This window comes from Acipenser ruthenus, chromosome 4 (assembly GCF_902713425.1).
Source record: "Acipenser ruthenus chromosome 4, fAciRut3.2 maternal haplotype, whole genome shotgun sequence".
Taxonomy (NCBI): Eukaryota; Metazoa; Chordata; class Actinopteri; order Acipenseriformes; family Acipenseridae; genus Acipenser; species Acipenser ruthenus.
The window spans coordinates 88209946-88231596 of NC_081192.1; the positions used below are offsets into that span (position 1 = coordinate 88209946).

Below are 21651 nucleotides of genomic sequence, written 5' to 3' on the forward strand. Positions count from 1 at the left end.
TGTTTCTATAGTGTATTTATTGGGGGATCTCGCGTCCTTGATGCACTGTCGCTTCGCCCTTCCCCTTGTTAATAATTTGAGTATATTTGATACAGGGAGGTAATCCTGCCGTTGGGATTAGTTTTGTGCTAAGAGCGAGACGTTACAGATTGGTGGCCCGTACGGGGATCGTTAGACATTTTGTTTAGGCTGAGTTCATGGATTTTCAAGATGGCAGAAGGTGAAGATCACGAATATATACAGGATAGTATGGATTTTGCAAATTTTACTGCTGGTCCAGGTGTCACACGTAGACAGCCGCTAGCTGAGTTAACTTCAAAGTTGGAAGAGTTATATATCAGTGAATCCCCCACAGCTGCTCAGGGAATAGCTGATGATAGTAATGTTCCCGATTTTGGTTTTATTTTCAGTAAGATGGAGCAAATTACTGCACGTATAGACAAGCTGGAACATGAAATGTCCATGGCATCTCGGAGCAGTATCAATCGAGAGGAACTGTTAAGAACATTTATTGATAACAAATTTGAAAGTATTGAGAGTTCTGTGGCTAAAATGCTAGATCAGTTGGAGAGTTCAGTGGTCAGGTGTTTTGAGCGAAGGGAGGCGAAATGGCAGGCAGAATTAAGGGATATGCGGAGCAGAACAAGCACTCCGAAAGTATCTTTTATTCCACGCTCTTATCAGCCTTACCAGCCTGATATGGCTGATGTGTCTAATAGCTCTTTGGAAGCTTTGTCACTGAGACCTATGGTGACTGAAAGTGTTAGATCCCGTGCATATAATTATAAACCACCTATTAAACTAAGTTTTCCAGTTTTTGGAGAGGGTGAAGGTTCCACTGATGTATTGAGTTTTATAGATGCCTGCCAGGATTTCTTGTCGGTAGTAACCATGACTGAATCAGAAATCTTAGCTACACTGTCAACAGTGTTAAAGGGTTCTGCAAAGAGTTGGTGGATTGCAGAACGCCATAAAATTCAGACATGGGCACTTTTCAAAACTGCTTTTATTGAGGCTTTTCTTCCCACAGATTATTTAACTGAGGTGGAGAAAAGGTTGCGTGATCGGGTTCAAGATCCAGCTGAAAGTGTAAGAGATTTTGCATACGATTACCGAGCACTTTGTCTTAAGTGGCGTCCGGGTATGACAGAGGCGGAAATAGTAGATAGAATTTTGGGCAATGCAAACCCCAAGCTAGCAAGTTTTATTAGGGGGTCGGTGTCGTCGGTGGCAGATTTGGTGAGAGTTGGGGCCATGGTAGAAAGGGATTGGTCCTCTCAGAAAGAGTATTGGGGGAAAGTAAATGCAAAAACTGAGAGAGGGGCAAAGAAGCCGTTGAAAGGATCAGTTAGAATAGCAGCTGATATGTCTGTCATAAACAATGCAAGCACTCCTCAATTAGCACCCACTGGTAATGGCCATCTTTCATTGTTGGCTTTGAAGCTATCTGTGCGGGGGTGGGAAGGTTTAGCATTGATTGACACTGGATGTACGTACACTTTAATGAGGAATAATCTTTGGTTACAGCTTTGTCAATCAAAGGATCGTTTATCTCCAAGTACAGAGAAGTCTTTTGTGTTGGCCAATGGTCAGGCATATACTGCACTGGGCAAGTTTCGTCTGACTTATAATCTTCATGGAGAGTTTTGGTCTGTAGACACCTACGTAATGGATGATGCTCATTTAGCTCAGCCTTTAGTTTTAGGACTTGATTTCCTAGTCAAAACATCTACATTGCTTGACTTGGGGAAGCAGGTGTATGGAGTAAAGAAGCCTGAGGGATATTCATTTTTTCCATTTTCTCGTGAGAATGTGTGGGGGGCAGAGTGGCAGCTAATGGCACAGCTTTTTGTGGCAGTTCCCACTAAGGTGGTGAGGAAAGAGCTAGATCTGGGATTAAGAGAGAGACCGATATTAGAATTGAATGTTACGATTGAAGGGCAAAGGTTGTTGGAACCACTGATGCTGCAGTGGCCGTCAGTTTGTACTTCCCGTTTGGGAAAGACAGACTTAATCCACCATGTGATAATTACTACCGATGAGATTCCAGTGCGTGTCCGAGCTTATCGAGTATCGGAACACAAAAAAACCATTATAAAGCAACATCTTGATCAAATGCTACAGGATGGCATTGTAGAACCGTCTGCTTCAGCCTGGGCCGCACCTGTGGTTTTGACCGAAAAAAAGGATGGGACATTTAGGTTCTGTGTTGATTACCGAGGGGTAAATAAGAAAACTGACCTTGATGCATATCCCATGCCCAGAGTTCATGACATTTTGGAATCATTAGAGGGAGCCGCAGTTTTTAGTTCCTTAGATTTGCGTTCTGGTTACTGGCAGGTGGCTATGAATGATCAAAGTAAACCAAAAACAGCTTTTATTACTCCTTTCGGTCTGTATCAGTTTAAGGTGATGCCTTTCGGTTTGAAGAATGCTGCAGCGTCGTTCCAACGTCTGATGGAACAAGTGCTGGTAAACCTGAAGGGTAACAGTTGCTTTGTATACATAGATGATATCATTGTGTACTCTCCCACTAAAGAGCAGCATGTGCGAGATCTGGCATCTGTATTTCAAGCCCTGGATCAAGCCAATCTCACCCTCAATTTAGCCAAGTGTCATTTCTTTCAACCTTCACTTAAGTTCCTGGGTCATATAGTATCAGGAAATGGGGTGTCTGTAGATACAGATAAAGTTGGGGCAATAAAGGAGTACCCAGCACCGACCAATCTCAGGGGGCTGCAAAGGTTCCTGGGGTTGGTTGGGTGGTATCACAAGTTTATTCCGCGATTTGCTGATAAAGCTGCTCCACTGAATCGGCTGAAAAAGAAGGGGGTGAGCTGGGTGTGGTCGAAAGCTGAGCAAGATAGCTTTGAACAATTAAAGGAAGCCTTGCAGAGAGCTCCTGTGTTGTCCCACCCTGATTTAATGAAACCGTTCCGGGTGTATACTGATGCCAGTGATGTGGGATTAGGAGCTGTTCTGGCTCAGGGGTGCTCAGAAAATGAGTGGGTTGTTGCTTATGCATCTCGTGTTTTAACAAAACCTGAATCTAACTATTCCACATCCGAGAAGGAATGCCTGGCGGTTATCTGGGCCATTGAGAAATGGAAGCATTACCTGGAAGGGGTGGAATTTGAGGTTGTGACAGATCATGCTGCTTTAACTTGGGTTTTTAATTCTCCTAAAGTGACGTCCCGCCTAACTCGTTGGGCTTTGCGTCTCCAATCGTATACATTTCGAGTTGTATATCGAAAGGGAAGTTTAAATGTAGTACCAGATGCCTTGTCTCGATCTCCTCAGATAGAAAAGGCAGGACTTGCCGTTTTTTCAGAGGAAAAAAAGCATGTTGCCGTTCTTGATATGCCCTCTGAAATGAGTGAGATCGCAGAGGCTCAGGCTCAAGATCTTAACCTTCAAGAATTGAAGAAGAAGATGGACGGTCAGCGGTCTGACCGTATAGGGTTTGTGGTTGAACAGGGGGTGTTGTATAGGAGAATGTCTCTACCCAGAGATGAGGGTCAGCGCTACCAAGTGGTTGTTCCCGAGTCATTAATTACCATATTTTTACAATACTATCATGACAACCCATTGAGTGGGCATCTGGGTAGAATGAAGACTCTGCTTCGTGTGTTGGAGGTAGCATGGTGGCCTACAATTAGGCGAGATGTTACAAAGCATGTTAAGGAGTGTATAGCTTGTCAAATATACAAGCCATCAAATCAGAAACCTGCAGGGTTTTTACAGTCCACGACTGTGGAAGAGCCAGGTTACATGCTAGGAATTGACTTGATGGGGCCTTTCCCACGCAGTAAGAAAGGTAATACTTGCTTGGTGGTGATTGTGGATTATTACACCAAGTGGGTGGAGGTATTCCCACTGCGTGATGGAAAGACTCATCGCATCGTGCAGCTTTTAACTCAGGAGATTTTTACGCGCTGGGGGACACCAAAGTACCTGGTGTCTGACAGAGGGGCTCAATTTACCAGTGGTGTTCTGATTGAGGTTTGCAAAAAGTGGGGTGTTACACGAAAACTTACTACAAGTTATCACCCTCAGTCTAATCTTACGGAGAGAGTCAACAGAACTCTGAAGCCGATGATAGCTTCCTTTGTGGGTCAAAATCAGCAGTTGTGGGATCAATGGTTGCCCGAATTTAGATTTGCCATAAATTCAGCAAAACAGGAGACAACTGGCTTTACTCCCGCTGAGCTAATGTTAGGAAGGGTTCTTAAAGGTCCTCTTGATCGTTTAGTGTCCAAATCTCCTTCACCTGGGGAGTCCAGTTACTCTGTACTTGAGAGACAGGCTGGTATTGCCAAGCTGGTTAGAGAGCGTGTGAAGGAAGCTCAAGGGCGTCAGGCTAAAAGTTATAATGCCCGGAGAAGGTGTGTGATATTTAGCGAAGGAGACTTAGTGTGGGTGAGGAGTCACCCAATTTCTAATGCAGCTGGTTTTTTTTCAGCTAAATTAGCCCCAAAATGGTCTGGACCAGCCTCAGTAATAAAAAAACTGGGACCAGTTAATTACAGATTGAAGTGGGTGGATCGTCCTGAGAAGGTCGAAACAGTAAATGTGGTAAATCTAAAGCCATATTTTGGGGTATTACCCTAGTTACTCCGCTGGGGGGGGGGGGGGGGACTATGTGGCACTGCCACTTAAATTGAATGTTTGGTTCTACATGGTACAATAAACGTACCATGTGTTGCGCCTTAATTGGGCAGCACGGAAGCCTGGCCAGGTTCCAAATACATTTCGAGGTTCTTATTCGCTGGAAGCGGCAGCGTTGTTAATGGAAAGATTGTTTTAGACAAGTATAAATAGTACCTTTGTTACGCCATTGGGGGGAGCTGCTTACCTGCCTTTTGAGTTCCTGTCGTCTCCTTAGTTCCTGTTTAGGGACTCTATTCCTTGTTTTTGAAAAGTCCGCGGCGTTCTTTTTCCCGGGGTGGTTTGCCATGGTAGAGCGATCCTGTTTACCTTCGACTGTCGTTCTTGTTGGAAGTTGATTTGTTTTTTTATCAGCAAGTGCTTTGTTCCAGTTTCAGGCTGTTTAGCCGGTGTTGTTCACCTTTGCTGCCCACGATCGCTAAAGCCTGGAGCCGGCTTGTAATGCACCACGTTGCTGACGGTGTTGGTTTTTCAAGTGCATGTTCATAGTTTTTGTGGATTACTGGTCATCATCTTCTGAGAGGATCTTCAAGCAAGCGGGTACCCAGGAGTTTGGTGAGATCGTTGTTTTTTTTATTTTTGTTGCGGGACTGTTTTGTTTTTTTGTTTTATTTTGTTACTTTGTTCTCGCAATGGATATTTTGCTGGCTTGTTTGTTTTGTTTTTTTGCTCGGAACTTCTTTTCCATCTTGTTTTGTTGAACAGTTTCAATTATTTTAGCCAATAAATGTTTAAGGTTATCCCGTGTTTCTATAGTGTATTTATTGGGGGATCTCGCGTCCTTGATGCACTGTCGCTTCGCCCTTCCCCTTGTTAATAATTTGAGTATATTTGATACAGGGAGGTAATCCTGCCGTTGGGATTAGTTTTGTGCTAAGAGCGAGACGTTACAACCGGAGAAATCCTCTTATCTTGTCTCATTATAAATATTTCACTCCTTATTTCGCCTCCTCTCAAGCCCTTGTAGGCAACCAGTGAATCTATTATGCCTTAAAACAACACTGAAGTACTGGCCCCTGACCAATTCTCTCATATTACTGAATTACAAATGGTACATTGAAATTTCATTCTGTTTGATATTTTATTTTAAAACACTGAAACTCAAAATCAATTATTGTAAGGTGACATTGGTTTTATGTTGGGAAATATTTTTAAGAAAAATAAAAAATTGAAATATCTTGCTTGCATAAGTATTCAACCCCCACACATTAATATTTGGTAGAGCCACCTTTCGCTGCAATAACAGCTTTAAGTCTTTTGGGGTAAGTATGTACCAGCTTTGCACACAGTGTCGGAGTGATTTTGGCCCATTCTTCTTGGCAGATTTGCTCCAGGTTGTTCAGGTTGGTTGGACGACGCTTGTGGACCGCAATTTTCAAATAGTGCCACAGATTCTCAATGGGATTGAGATCAGGACTTTGACTGGGCCACTGTAGGACATTCACCTTTTTGTTCTTGAGCCACTCCAATGTTGCTTTGGCCTTGTGTTTGGGATCATTGTCCTGCTGAAAGGTGAATTTCCTCCCAAGCTTCAGTTTTTTAGCAGACTGAAGCAGGTTCTCTTGCAGTATTTCCCTGTATTTTGCTCCATCCATTCTTCCTTCAATTTTAACAAGATGCCCAGTCCCTGCTGATGAGAAGCATCCCCACAACATGATGCTGCCACCACCATACTTCACTGTAGGGATGGTGTGTCTTGAGGCATGGGCAGTGTTAGGTTTGCGCCACACATAGTGCTTTGAGTTTTGGCCAGAAAGCTCTATCTTGGTCTCATCTGACCACAAAACCTTTTCCCACATCGCAGCTGGGTCACTCTCATGCTTTCTGGCAAACTCCAGGCGTGCTTTCAGATGCTACTTTTTGAGTAGTGGCTTCTTTCTTGCCACCCTCCCATACAGGCCAGTGTTATGCAGAGCTCTTGATATGGCTGACTGGTGCACCATTACTCCACTCCCAGCCACTGAACTCTGTAGCTCCTTCAAAGTGATTGTTGGCCTCTCTGTGGCTTCTCTCACAAGTCTCCTCTTGTTTGAGCACTGAGTTTTGAGGGACGGCCTTTTCTTGGCAGTGCCTGGGTGGTGTGATGCAGCTTCCACCTCCTGATTATTGATCCAACTGAGCTCACTGGGATATCCAAACACTTGGATATTATTTTGTACCCTTTCCCTAATCTATGCATTTGTATTACTTTATCTCTAACTTCTGTAGAATGCTCTTTGGTCTTCATTTTCCTTCAGATTCACAGCCTGACCAATGATCCTTCAACAGTGGGGTTTTTATCCAGAAAATGTGACAGCAACTTTAATGGTTCACAGGTGGAGGCCAATGGTAAGGCAATTGTGTCCTCGTTAGGGCAATTTCTTTCATTGGTGTAAACTGGGAGCTTCCACAGCACAGGGGTTGAATACTTATGCAAGCAAGATATTTCAGTTTTTTATTTTTCTTAAAAATATTTCCCAAAATAAAACCAATGTCACCTTACAATAATTGATTTTGAGTTTCAGTGTTTTAAAATAAAATATCAAACGGAATGAAATTTCAGTGTACCATTTGTAATTCAGTAATATGAGAGAATTGGTCAGGGGTCTGAATACTTTTGCAAGGCACGGTGTGTGTATATATACGACGGGTGTAATTACAACTTACAACAGCTGATGGCAGTATAAATTAAAGCATTCAAACAAAACATCCTTTTTACTCCCTGATCAGTTTCCAAGTACCAGTTATCAAGACAGCTTAAGAAGAATATGTCTGAGTTATCTTCAGCACCTCAAATCTTGAAGAATTTCACAACTTTTCTGAATGAGAATACATTAGTTCCCTCAAGGATTGAACAACTAATTAGCATGAGCAACCTTACCAACGGCACCCTTTTCATTGTGATGATATGTTGGTTTATTTTATATCACTGTAATACAGAATGTACAAATTTCTCAAAGACAATGCAGCAGGATATCAATGATGTTAATGCCAAGAGAAATATTGGTTTTAAACAAGGGCAGGTAATAAAATAAGGTCCTATAGCCTTCGCAATGTTCCCCCAACCCTCCAGATAAGATGCATAATGGGTGATTTACACATTGAAAAGATATGAATTACCCATGATATTAAAATGGTCAATTGCGATTATACTGCATGCGATAGCTAGAGAATGGATTATATGAATACATTGGAAATAAAATGTTCTGTTTTTGTAAACCAGGTTTTCGTACAGTAGTTCAAAGTAACATTAGTTACATTAGGGCTGCATTAGTGCATTCCCCATAAGTTAGCATTAACATATGTACAGTAGTTATTGGATGTACTCATGACTTCAAAGTAATGTTACATTTAACTCTAAATTGGAGAGTAAATTACTCAATGACTCAAAATCTTATTTGCCTGCACCAAACTTATCTACACTTCTTGATTCATAGTTTATTATCTCGGTCATATAATACTTATTTATTACTCCAACCTCACAAGCAAAATAGAACAAATGGGACTTGGGATGGCTCCTTAACTTTTTAGGACCCAACGTCACCATGTCACTGTGTCACCCCCTTGTGCCAATGAGAGACTACAGTAATCGCTACAAATAAAAGTAGCAGTTTATAAAAATGGTAGGTGCTAAGAACATATCAATTTTGTTAAGATTTCTTAATTCAGTTAGATAGCTTTCAAAATAGGGATTGTTTTTTCTTCTGCTTCAAAGGACATGGATGACTTATTCTAAAGAAAACCCTGGTGAAATATTCTAAAGGGCAAGAAAAGACACACAAGTTCACCTATTAAACCACGAGGGCCAGATCCTCAAAGCTTTTTACTTGTCATTAGCACATTTTTTTTTTCCAAAAAAACATTAACAACAATTTGGAGTAAAGGGATTTGGGAATCTAGCCATGAATCTAAATAAGTTGGCTAGATGCTTGCTTTTAAATTATTATTATTATTTTTTTAATATATGAAATAAGTCTATATGCAAAAGATTTATGATTTCAAACCATATTCTTTAATATACGATACATCATACAGATGTCATTTTTTATACTTCAAATGGCTTAACCAGGAAATACAATTTCTGTTGTTCTCTGTACATCTCCATGTGAACAGTTCCATACAGTATATAATACATTAATCTGCAAGTCCTTTTCAATTTGGATTAGAATATTTTTTAGAACCAAAGAACATTTTGGTCACAACAATAGAGGTGAAAAGATGAAAGGAAACAGCCTAATCTTACCTAAATTCCCTTTTTACTGTAACGTAACTTATTTTAATCAGACCTGTGTTAAACAAACAGATGCACCAAAGTGCTTATCCAAAAATAACTTTTTTTTTTTGTGGGGTCAGCAAAAATCTCCTATATGCGACATAAGAAAGTCAGATGCAACGCATACAGAAACCTTGAATTTTTATTTAATCACACATTTAAAAAATGAACCACACTATACATATGGTTTTCTTATAGCAGGTAACAATGCAGATTACACATTTCTAACGACCCATTCAGACTCTATTATGCTCTTTGAAAGTGTTGCCAACATTTCATTCATAAATTAATGTGTTTTTTTATGTATTTATTTTTTAAAATGCAACTGCCGCTAAAAGTAACGGTTTCATCCTTTATAATTTTTTAATAGCGGTTTATCTTACTTTTTCTTAAATGCAGATAGGCAGTAGCATGCAACCTCCAATACAGAAGGTTTTGATTCTGTTTGCTAGGTAAGGGTAGAGGTCTGTGTCCATATTTACATATTAAAATGTATATATTGATCCTGAGCAGTTCAGATGTGAATTTTAGGACATTGGCTGCAGGCTTTCCCAGTCTCGGAGATTAAAGAGAGGTCCAGCTTAGCAGCAGCAGGATAGCTGCGGTGGAGATTCAGAATGCATTTCATCCCATTCATTCCGGTTCTGTGCTCACGTTCCTAACAACATTGGCTGAGTGTCAAAAGGAATGAAGTTTATTACTCAGACACTTTGGGGGAACAAAAAAAAAAACAAAAAAACAAAACAATTAAAAAAACAACAAAAACCTAAAAAAAACCAAAAAAAACAAAACACATTTAAGCCAGGTAGCTGTAAGTATCCTTTTCCCCATCGACACGTTCCAAGTATTCCTTCTCTATCAGTATGTCGATGCATTTCTGAAAGAAAGAAAGTAGCAATGAATAACGTATGATACTAACAATGGTACTGATACTACATTTACAAATGTACACATTAGAGACAGACAATGTTATGACTAAGGCTCCCATTTTCCCCAAAACAACAATATCTGCACCTGTATTCCTATCATACCAGTCTCTAAATTATAGATTCAAATCAAGTCTCTTGTGTGAGGTTTATTATGGAACAAGCAATACAAAAAGTGTTGAATCTGAAACTAAAAAAATGATAGATGTGTATATGTATATATACAGACATACACATTTATAAATAAACTAGAAGATTGGCTCTATATGAATGTTTTAAAAGATGATAATTCTTAAGTAAATTCTCATGTGGTTATCTGGCACAGCCAGTCTTGAATTGTTACACTCTCTAACTCTGTTCTGTCTTTATAGCTTATAAGCCTTTCAGTTTGACTCACCTTTATCACAGGAACCCTGGGTTTAAATCTGGAGGAGAGCTGGTTTAGTACCTCTGCAAGAAGTTGCTGGTGTTTTAAAACTTTCCTCATCTTCATGATTCTCACAATGGCAGCCTGCAGATTAAAAGCACCCACCTTTAACACCCGACTGTTCTTGGCATTTAATGCTTTGCAGGATGAAATAAGCGGCAATACAGTTACATCTCCACCACAGTCTGACAAAGTTGTATTACAGAACTGAACCCGTCTATTCTGTTGGTCACTGTTCCAATAAACCAGGCTGTCTTTCTTTGTGACAATTAAAAGGCAAACCAGCATCTGATTTTTCTATTCAAATTAATGTATAGACCTGAGAATTAGACAATATGCATATGTGACTGAAAAGAACGTACAATTAAAACAGATGCCACATGTATTATATGAGGATAACCAACAGCTTTCATTTCTTTAATCTAAATACATTCTTCAAATTAACTTTATTTCACACTTCTGAAACCTGTGGCAAACACAATTTTCCAACAGCTGCTCTATTAATGCAATTCCACTGCCCTACTCAATGTGTATATTTAACTCAGAACTTATTTAGCTTAGCTACTCTAAACAAATCTCTTCACCCATTCAACTTCAGTTTTGTTTCAAGTTAATATGTGCGTTGGGTTGTCAGTATAAGATGTGAATTTTTACAAATCCTTAACTGCACTTTGTAACTCTAATTCTGTGACCGTAATGTAACAGGTCTGCTTTTGTCTTATAGTTTATGAACAAGACAAACTCATGTTGAGAAGTCTTGATTTAGTCTTGTTAAGGATATTTTTTTCTAATGATATGAGGATCAGTCTCCACCTTGTACCACACACAGATATTGTATCTAACACCTTGCACAGCATTTGACTGGCTATCTGCTTTGCTCACCTGTATCAGGAGTTTCCTGTCCTCCTCGATATTCTTGTGAGTTGTTTCCTGCTCCTGTTTCTGTTCAGTTTTCATTGGCACGTTGATGTTGACTCGCAGTTTTTTACTGCAACAGACATGAATTTTCACTTAGCACATAATCTCTGCTATAATTCACAAACTATAATGTGATCTTACACATTCTTTACCAGACAACAACTGTTCAATGGCATTAAAACATGCATATTTCAATGCCCGTTCAAAAGAGATTTCAAAGGGGGGCATTGGTTATTCAATCACATAACTGGTTTGTTCATTCAGACACTAAATTAATACAGCAATAAAATAAATCAAGTTACTCTAACTAGAACAAGAAATACGCTTGTTTATAATCCAGAGTACTGTAATAGAAGAAAATGTCAATTTTATAAAATCGGCCAACAATGCTTCGATATGATATTTTATCAGTTTTACTAACAAATGCTGAGGAATTGCAAGTCAAATGTGTAAATATATTACCCACGTCTTGAATTTGTATTGATGCCATGCATATCAGTGTAGTAAACTTTCTCAGAAAACAACACTCACTTAAGTAGAAGCCCATGCCCCTCGTTGAAATTATAATCAGATTTTTTTTTTCATCAATTCTGCCAACATGCAATGCTTGTGTTTTTGAGAGAAAGAAAAACAAACTGTTCCAGTAACTTACTTTTTGTATCCAAGGAAAAGTTTTATTAAAGTGTCAGGCTTAAACTCCACCTCATCAACATTTGCATTTTCATCTTCCAATACCTACGAGTTAAACATGTGGTAAGATCCAAAACTTTATGCAGTAAGAAAAAAATGATGATTCTACAAAAAGTACACTGAAGATTGGACACACACTATCAAAGCTTACATTTTTTTTGGTCTAAAAATATTTTGGCAAATGTAATATTGGTGAGTTGGCTAACTTTTGTTTCCTTAGTCTACTATTCAATGTGTGCGTTCATTTTGGGCTTATTCTGGCTGTTGTGTTTACATGGAAAAGTTATTACAGTTCAAGATGCTAATACAAGCCTAAATGGCCATTGCAATGTCCAAATTTGCCTCGTTCCCTTACAAAATACAAAAGAAAACAAAAAACACTGCCTTACCAGCAATTTGGACTTTAACAAGATTTGTAAAACTTGAACCAGAATGTCCTGAAAAAAAATGTGGGTGTAAGAGCAAAAAAAATTAACTGTGTTTACCAATTAAAAAACAAACAAACAAACAAACAAACCGCCACCAGAAATGGCAGGAAATGAGGCTAATGCATTGTTATTGCTTTAATTGCTTGCCCACTGCAGAGGGGCAAAATGACTTTAAAAAACCACACTGCATTCCCCCCCCCCCCCCCCCCAAACAAAAAAAGTAGTTAAAAAAAAACAACAACACAAAACATTAATCTTACAATAAAAACCAAATTTAATTACCTGAACCTAAATTAAAATCGAACCCATGATCCAGACATGAATAACTCAACCGCTTATCCACAAATCCCCATTACCCACTGCTTAACTTTTTTTTTTTTGGCCTTGATATATGTCTTAATCTCTTGTCTTAAAACTGAAGCAATGGTTCAGGACTGTGGAAGAGATTAGTCGATGAAATTAGAAGGTCATAGAGTCACATAGGACACACCCATGTGGACTGGACCAGATTTAACAAGCCTGCAAAGCAACAGAAATAGACGGCAAGTCTGCAACCTTTCAGATCTTATTAGTGATGAAGAAGACCAAGGTCCCCTCACTCACTTTCACCACTGTGTACTTTACTGATATATATACTGATTTTATTAAGATCCTGTCACATCTCATTTAGGAAGTTGTCTCGTAACTCTACTGTGTCTATAGAAACCTACTATTTTAATCTGCGTGCTGTCTGTCAGTTGCTGTACAGTGTATATGTCTTCTGTGTTGTACTGCAGGAGGATTGCCATCTGGAACGTGGATGCCTTTAGAAACAAGAAGGAAATGTTATTCAGTTAAGACTCAATTTACATAAACTCCAGCAAATAGCAACGCAAGAGAAACAAATACATTTGACTATATTGTGACATATTTTTCTACGAAGATTGTCCCCTCTGTGATAATACTATCATAAGTAGTATATACCCGGATGGATTTTCTTTTTTTTTTTTTTTTTTAACCACTTTTTCATAGTTACATTTTAAAATTACAGTACAACGTTGAATATCGGACCCCCTGTGGACTGGGGTGTAGGCGGATATGTGTAAAAGTCGGATTTGCGAACATGTATAGAAAAAGCATTTATACATCCATACATAGGTTAGTGAACAAAAACAACACACAAACTGCTTTAAACATGGGCACATTTTTTGCTTTAAAAGTAATCAGGCTACAAATGTACAATGTTGCTATGCGGTTTGCTATAAGCCATCTCCACGCAAAGATTATAAATAAATAAATAAATAAATAAATAAATAAATAAATAAATAAAATACAAAACAAACGGTACTTTGCGCTCTTTCTTGATATTGCCAACAGCCGATAAGCAGCTCTGTTTGAATATTGCTTCAGCTATTTTAAACAAACGGACGGTAAGCATTGCGTTTATGATGCTTGCTTTGTTTAATTCAAATGCATTTAAAAGCTACAACATGTTGCCAATATCTGCAAGCGTGCGCTCCATCATATAAACACATTGCACAAAAAAAACCCTTTCTCGACTGGTGTATTAAAACGTCACTGCTACACGCAGCTGACTGACACATGCACACAGCCCGCCTCTCTTAAAGGGGAACACACCAAAAGGCTGACTGCTATAAAGCTTTCTTTCTGTTTCCATTGCGGAAGCTGCATTTGCTGGCAATACCATTACTCTCATAGCCTACTTTTAATATTTATTTATTTAGTGAGGCAGTTAATTGATCAGGGCGGTTATGTGATGGTCGGATATGCGACGTTCCACTGTATTATTACATATTCACAATACATTTCATCCAGCTGCTTAGGAATTATTCTAATATAACTTATGTACACTGAAGAAGGCACTAGCTTAAACAAACATTCTAGTTGACTCTTCTTGAAAGTTTTAGCCCAGTAAAAACGCTCCAGATTCACTCTTTACGTCAATAGTAACTACTTCAAGGAATCCATGTTCCTCAAGTTGAACGAGACGTCCCATTTCACAGTGAGAGATGTAGAGGAGAAAGGCAGTAGTGTAAGTTTATCAGCATGCACCCAACACTTTGAAACTCACCTGCAAAGTGTACCGATTCTTAAAACAGTTTGTGACCAGCTCCCCTTTGGACAAATGATAGAGCCAGGTTAGCTTGCGTCCACTGTGTCTGCTGGCGTAAAAGGCTGTGAATCTTTGGTAACTCCTCTCCAACTGCAATCACAGACATCAGTATTATTAATACCATCAATTCACATCATATTGTATTGCATGGAGCATGCCGTTAAGTGGGTTCTTTCAATGAGCTGCTCTGAGCGGTTCACTTACTTAACACACCCATTATATGTGCTTGTATGGCTCATAGGAAAAGTCACACAAAAAATGTACTAAACTCTAAACATGTTTAGAAGTTGTTCCCAAGTACACAAGCATGTTTTTAAGAAGCCAGTACTTCCTACCTCAGATGGTAAAGCAAATGTGCAGGACTGCTGGAAGGGCCAAGAGCCTGAGCTTAGAACCTGAATACTGAAATCCACTGGAAGAGAAAGACATACAAAGAGGTAAATGACATCTGGCACTCAAGAATGTTGATAATACTTTCAGGAAGGTATTTAGTTTTTCAATTTGTTTTAATTTACATCTGTATGTAACTGTGTAATTGTCAGAAAGAGGTGGCATTAAGATAATACACACTACATTAAAGTTGGAATTAAATTTGAAATGTGTACAACTGTTGCCCAGATGTAATGAAAGGGTTTCCTATACAGATATATATCTGCAAGAATGTTGCTTGAAATGTGCTAGTATGTTATCAATTTGGTCAGGTTTCAGATGGAATGTGCATATAGTACTTATCTTTATGGAAAAACAACTAAGCATATACATTGATCCTTTTGAGACAATATTAACTTACAGTCTAATGGCTCAGAGTTGGACAGATGTTTTTTAAACTGTTCATTTAAGTCTTTGCTGACTCCAATGTCCTGGAACATTCGCTGCAGTTTGGAAGTGTATTCAAAGCCACAGGCTTGCTGTAAAATAAAAGGGGAGAGCACTTCCAATTTCAAAAAGAGATGGAGGCTATACTCTGAATCTCAGCAGTGGTATGTACAGTATTGGTTAAAGGACTCAGGATTATGCAGCTGTGATGTTTTCTACATGTAGGGTTCAATTTCATTAATTTAAACAGTAGTGGTTTAAAGGGGTGATTTATTGAACCCTTACTTTCAGAACCAAATACAACAGAAACAGGCATGCTAGGTGTCAAATATCCTCTACCATGGGTGATTGTCAAGCAGCCATTTACTAGGTGGAAGGGCATTAAACCCCTTTACTTAAAATTAATGCCAGGCTGAAAAAATATTTTGATGCCTTAATCTTGTGTCATTTTTTTTAGGAACATATTTAGCATATCTGTTTACTATATATATATATACACACACACACACACATACACACTCCACTGCTATGTATTTGTTTTTGTTGTAGTGTGAATACGGTTCCTCTGTAACATGTAGGGACTCGCACCTTAAGTTTGGAGATCATGCTGGCCTCTGCATCGTCACTAGCACTGTTCTGATGCACCAGTCTCTTCGCCAGCATCTTGGCATAAAACTTTTGAAACACATCTTTGTCCTCGATGTACTTAAAGACAACCATCTGGAAAGGAAATACAAAACCTCCTCTCAGTTCTAAGGAATTGCAAACATATAGCTCTGCAAACGGTGCATAAAAAATGATTTCCTTGTAGCTGGCAGATTAGGCAGGGTCTCACGATGGCTGGACCAGAACAAGGGAGAAACAAGACTTTGGGTCTTGTACTACAATTTGACACATACAGATCCGACCTGGGACAAATACAGTTGTATTTGATATTTTATTTGTAAACAAATAGTTGAAATATTTAAATATATATGCTTGAATAAATCAATTTGTTTTTAAATTTCAAATATTAACTGCACAAAGTCAAATATTATTTGAAAATTTTTTTTTTTTTTTGCAGAAAACAAATACTATTTGAAAATATTTAAATATATGTAAGGTATTTGAAAAAAAAAAATCTAACTATTCCCAAATAGTTAATGAATAATCAAAAACGAAAACCTAATTATTACCCTATATGTATAATTAGCACCAAGTCTTGCAATTACCACATGGTGGTTGAGGAGGACTTCTAACAAGGAAAATGCTAAACATGTTCAATAACTTCAAAACAGACCATTAAATCAGTGGTTAAAGATATTTAATTGTTTTCAAATATTTACCCACTGAAATAAAATATTCAAATATTTCAATTAATTGATCAAATTAAATCTAATTGAAATAGAGCATTTTCCAAAAGGTAACTGAGTGGTTAACAAGGACAAGGCTTAACCTGCTTAGAATGCAGGATAATAATTAGGCTGCTGTATGCATATTTATGAAGAGTTTAACTTAGTTCAATGTATTTCAACTATTTTACTCATATTTAAATATTTTCAAATAATAATTACTTTCCACAAACCATATTTAAATATTTTCAAATAGTTGTTACTTTCTGCAATCTGTATTTAATTAATTTTCAAATAATAGTTACTTTTCACAAACCATATTTATAACTATATTTATCCCGGGTCTGGTACAGATGCTGTGAGTTTAAAATGTCATCACAAGAGCACTGCAAACTGTACACTGTGGGTGCAAGACAGTTTGAAACCTGATAGGACTACCACAACTAAGCATATAAAAGTTACAAAATCAGATTTCAGAAATATTTGCAGTAAACAAGTAGTCTGACAATTAATTGCATATAGTAAGCTCACCTTAATAAAAGGAAACATATCTTCTTGGAACTCATTTCAAAACATTGTTTCCACTTTATTTTTCTACAATTTCTAAAATAAAAAAACAAAGGATGGTTGACATAAAACTTACCACTTGATTCAGGGTATCTTCCAGCTCGGCTTCTTCTGGGTTCTTGGAGCTATAAAAACACACAATGATTATTGCATTTATCTGCCAACAGTACTACTTGAACGCACTTGGCATATGGTGCCAATTTCCCCAGAAATAGCAACATAGGTTATATCAGTCAAGGTGAAAAGGGAAAATCTGGAGAGGACCAGATGTTTTAACTCGAGTTACATACCTGGAGGGATCATATTTCACTAATAATGCACCATACAAGTATGATCAAAGAACAACAAATTTGAATAAATCAATGTTGGTAATAAGACCACATATTGCTTGACAAATAAATTGTACCACATCATTTTTTTTATTTGAGAATACAAATAGACGGTATGGTATAGCTGCATGCAGCGGTACAGATAAGCAGCGTACCTGCTGTTTTTACGCATTAAAAAAAAAAAAAAAAAAAATCAGAAATACTCATTAAATAAATTTAATGTGTAAAAATACGCAAGGCAATTTTGCTGCACAGCTTGTCTGCCTTCCCTCCCACCTTCCCTAAAACTTCCACTAACAACTACATCTCCCAAAATACAATGTCTTCAGTTACTAGGAAACTGTACACACGAAAAACCAACCCAACGAACATTATCCAATCTCTGGCTGGCCCGGTTGTCTGCAGCCAATCAGAGATCATTCTGTGCGGACCACATTTCATGCATTCCACCCCTGGACCGTTGAAAAACAAAATATTCATTTTCCCAAGCAGGATTGAAATATCTTCTATTACGTTTCGGTGCAGCTATCTCCGGAGGGTATCTGATACTGGACTGCCATTTTTGTCTGCTTTACTATTATTATTATTATTATTATTATTATTATTATTATTATTATAATAACAACAATTATATTGAAAACGTATAAGTAATACTTCGATGTACTTTTTACAAATACAAAAAAAATGTCATCAGACAACATAGATTGTTAAAAAAAAAAAAAGGGCGGTATATACTTTGCCATAGGCAAAGATTTTTTCATAGTCAGACTCAAAGTGACACTGCCACCACCAAAGCTCCAACAATCTTTTGTTATTAAAGGATAAGCACAGTGGATTAAGTTAAGATCATATTTGTTAGAATCACATTTCTGAAAATTAGACCATGACTTTAGGTGGACTGCATTTTTCTTAATCAAGAGTAGGCATAAAACTGAATTCCAAAAGCCTGGTGCTTTTTATTGTTTTTTAAAATTTAAACATACTGGCATCTATTAGATTGCTTAAAAGAAGCATTTCTTTTTTACTTTAAAATACTGGATTATTTTAGGAAGAACTCATTAAAATTCAAATACATGCTAGTAAATGTATTAGAAGGTTGCAGGTGACAATACAGGTGGCAGTAAACAGCTAATTTTTATTGGACAATGACCATCAAGACAATTATAAAATCTAACTGTTAAACACTATCACGCCGAAACCTAAAAAGTCACACTACTTCAATATGGCAGAACACACACTTAGTATTGGGACAAAGGGTATCAATACCTGTTTGGGGCAAGTGTATGAGCAGTCATTTTGTAAATTTGAGCTTCTAATAAACTGGGATTATTTTTTATTATTAAATTAGTCAGTCATTTAGCAGACTTAGAGACTAGGGGGTGAATTAGTCTGCTTACAATAGGACCTCGGTTTTACATCTCATCCGAAGGACAGAGCACAAGGAGGTTATGTGATTTGTTGAGAGTCTCACACAGTGAGTCAGTGGCTGAGCTGGGATTGAACCTAGAACCTCCTGGTAACAAGCCACTTTCTTTAAGCAAGCCTCCTAATACCATAGAAACTGACTAAACTTTAAAGCAAACTTCTCTGCAGCCAAACTGCACCCTGCACAAGGTTTACCTTTTCTTTAAAAGGGAGTCACAGTATCTTGCCAAGAGCTCGGGGGATTTGCTTGATGACTGAGCCATCTTTGTCACTGCATTGTTGTTAATGAATCTACCACAAGCCTGCACAAAAAGTAGGAGAGGGGGTCAAATTATTTCACTCAAGTACACAAGAAGTAGCCCTGTGATAGCCAAGGCAAGGCATTCTAGAGCAGATATTTTTTTCTGCTGGGTATTCCAAAACAAATGCATATCTGGATTTCAATGAAAATACAGAATATTTGTGCACTGTCTAATAATATTACTTGGCTTTGACACAGTGTCCAGGGTTTTTTTTAGGGTTACTTACCTTGTCTAGTGCAGCCACAAAACCAGCATCATTGTTGAATGCCGACATTACTAGTGCATTGTACTTCTTATGAACATCCAAAATAGTCTGTACATACATTTTGGGATCCTGCAAAAATAAGAAAAAAAACATATGTAAGGTTACATATTTATAGTAGATAATATACCATTTGGGAATTGCTACACTTGCAATAGTGTAGACTACCAGATTAAAAGACGACCATTACATGTTATTGACCTGTGGACATCTAATGATACCAGCTGATGGATCAACTACACACTCACCCCTGCAAAGTACAGTTACTGCTGGAAAAGGTTCATTAGCAAAGCCATGAGGAACCTGGTACACCAATAAACTATTCAATAAAAATACCTTTTTTTATAAGAAACAACGAATACCACATTTCCACTGGGTCTGAAATCAGTCCTGTTAGTTTTCATCAGCAGCGAGAGCAAGATTTACCAAACGAGCAAGATGGGCTGAATGGCCTCCTCTCGTTTGTAAACTTTCTTATGTTAAATTGTGACTAATTTCACTAGCAGGTAAATATTGCAGCCGTGAAGAAATGTATAAATGGAAATTAAACAAATATAATTCAGGCGATATTTGACTTGTGTGTAATGTCCAGTTGCAGATTTAATTTTAGATTGCAACTTACTGTAGGGGCTCTACATCGAAGTCTTAGTTTGATATTGGCAAGTTAACGAGACTGGTTTCAAAGAAATGTGGCATTAGGTGTATTCCAGGTCCTTAAGCCTTTAAAGTTGACAACTTTCATTTCCCTTTACAAAAATGTGCAAATTGCACTCTGGTGTAAAAGGCTTTGATTAATAGTGTCCATATTCTCTTGTCAAGTTTAAAAACATTGGTGCCAGTGCAAAAAACAACCCCCAAAAAACAAAAACATCTTCAGCCACAGCATTTCGGTGCTGTGTAATTGCTTGAAGACCCTGGAAACGATCGACTCTGCTGCACTGACTCTCAGTTGCCTGCATGTTAGCGTCAAGCACTGTTTGGTGCTAGCCACAGAGAGGCTTGCCTGGACTTTTCCTAAAAAGTCTCCTGTAAGAGAAAGTAGACAACAGCAGTTGAGAAACCAAAGCCCAGTGCTTAACAGCAGCATTTACAGCTTAAATTGAACAATGAAAAACTCACCACGCTTGTTTTTATTTAGACCAACATAAAAGAAACTGGCTGACATTTACAGTGTCAAAGAAATAAAGTATTGAAAAAAGCACCACAGTTGGCAGTAACAAATTGCTCACGTCTTGTATAAATTGGAAATTTTTAAAATTTGCTGTTGATTACAATTGATGAATTACGTGGCCCAGCTTCTGCTAGCGAAAGCAGCAGTCCCTTCCAGTGTGCCACGGCTGCAGAGATGCATTTCACTTTTTACTGTCATATTTCAATCAAAACCTTATATGACTTTGCATAGCTACTTAGATTTGCATTATCTTCAGTGAATACAACTATATCGTAATTTTTCCAAATGGTACATTACTGGAGTGCTCAGAGAAGCATTTCGTCCACGTGGATTACTGAGGCCCTACCTGTTTCACGGTCGTGAAACAGGTTGGGGACACGGACCCTGAAAACTGTCTATTTTGTGTACTTTTACCCTGCACTTAAATCCAATTAAGTTATGTGTATTGGTCCAGGTTCCTGATGTGATTAAAAGCTTCTTTCAATTTCAAATAGAAAACTGGACAGGATTTATTGATTGACACTTAACAGCAGCCCATAACCACTCTGGGCTCTTGACTGATTGGTAGATATGGGCATGCGGGGCGGGTTTAGTATCCTAGGAGATCTCAACTGATATTGTTAAGCGAGTGAACATTTTGCGAATTAATTAAAAAAAATAAAAAAATAAAAAAAGACAATACTGCAGCGGATTGTGTACAATAAACTTGTTAAAATAGTTGCCTTATGATTTCTTCAACCAAATATTTTGGTCAGACGAATCCAAAATATAAAGTTTTTCACCAAGAAAGCAAACAATAAGTTTGGAGGAAGAGAGAAGAATTTAAAGAAAAGTTCATCATGCCCAGTGTTAAACATGGTGGAGGTTGTGTGATGGTATGGGCTTGTTTTTCTTCCTCAGGTCCTGGTGACCTTTGTATTGTAGAAGGATCAACGAACGATGCAAAATAAAGAAATTTTGCACATTCTACAAAGTCTACAAAGGAATTTCTGAAAAAAAGGAAGGTAGTTGTGGATTGGCCACCTC

General features: G+C 38.0%; 1 protein-coding gene across 2 annotated transcripts in view; it reads right to left on the reverse strand.

Annotated features, from left to right (window-relative positions):
• Positions 1-9044: 9044 nt before the first annotated feature.
• Positions 9045-21651, reverse strand: part of LOC117400297 (cullin-1-like) — a 45065-nt gene continuing 32458 nt past the window's right edge. For both annotated transcript variants that reach the window (XM_059023048.1, XM_059023049.1), the window contains exons 10-22: positions 19419-19526; positions 19086-19192; positions 17213-17261; positions 15827-15958; positions 15213-15330; positions 14758-14834; positions 14381-14512; positions 13020-13112; positions 12271-12318; positions 11844-11926; positions 11156-11261; positions 10244-10357; positions 9045-9797 (exon numbers count right to left, since the gene is read on the reverse strand). In XM_059023048.1, coding sequence (XP_058879031.1) covers positions 9717-9797; positions 10244-10357; positions 11156-11261; positions 11844-11926; positions 12271-12318; positions 13020-13112; positions 14381-14512; positions 14758-14834; positions 15213-15330; positions 15827-15958; positions 17213-17261; positions 19086-19192; positions 19419-19526 — 1248 coding nt within the window. In that variant the 3' untranslated portion in view covers positions 9045-9716. The remainder of the gene's footprint in view (positions 9798-10243; positions 10358-11155; positions 11262-11843; positions 11927-12270; positions 12319-13019; positions 13113-14380; positions 14513-14757; positions 14835-15212; positions 15331-15826; positions 15959-17212; positions 17262-19085; positions 19193-19418; positions 19527-21651) is intronic.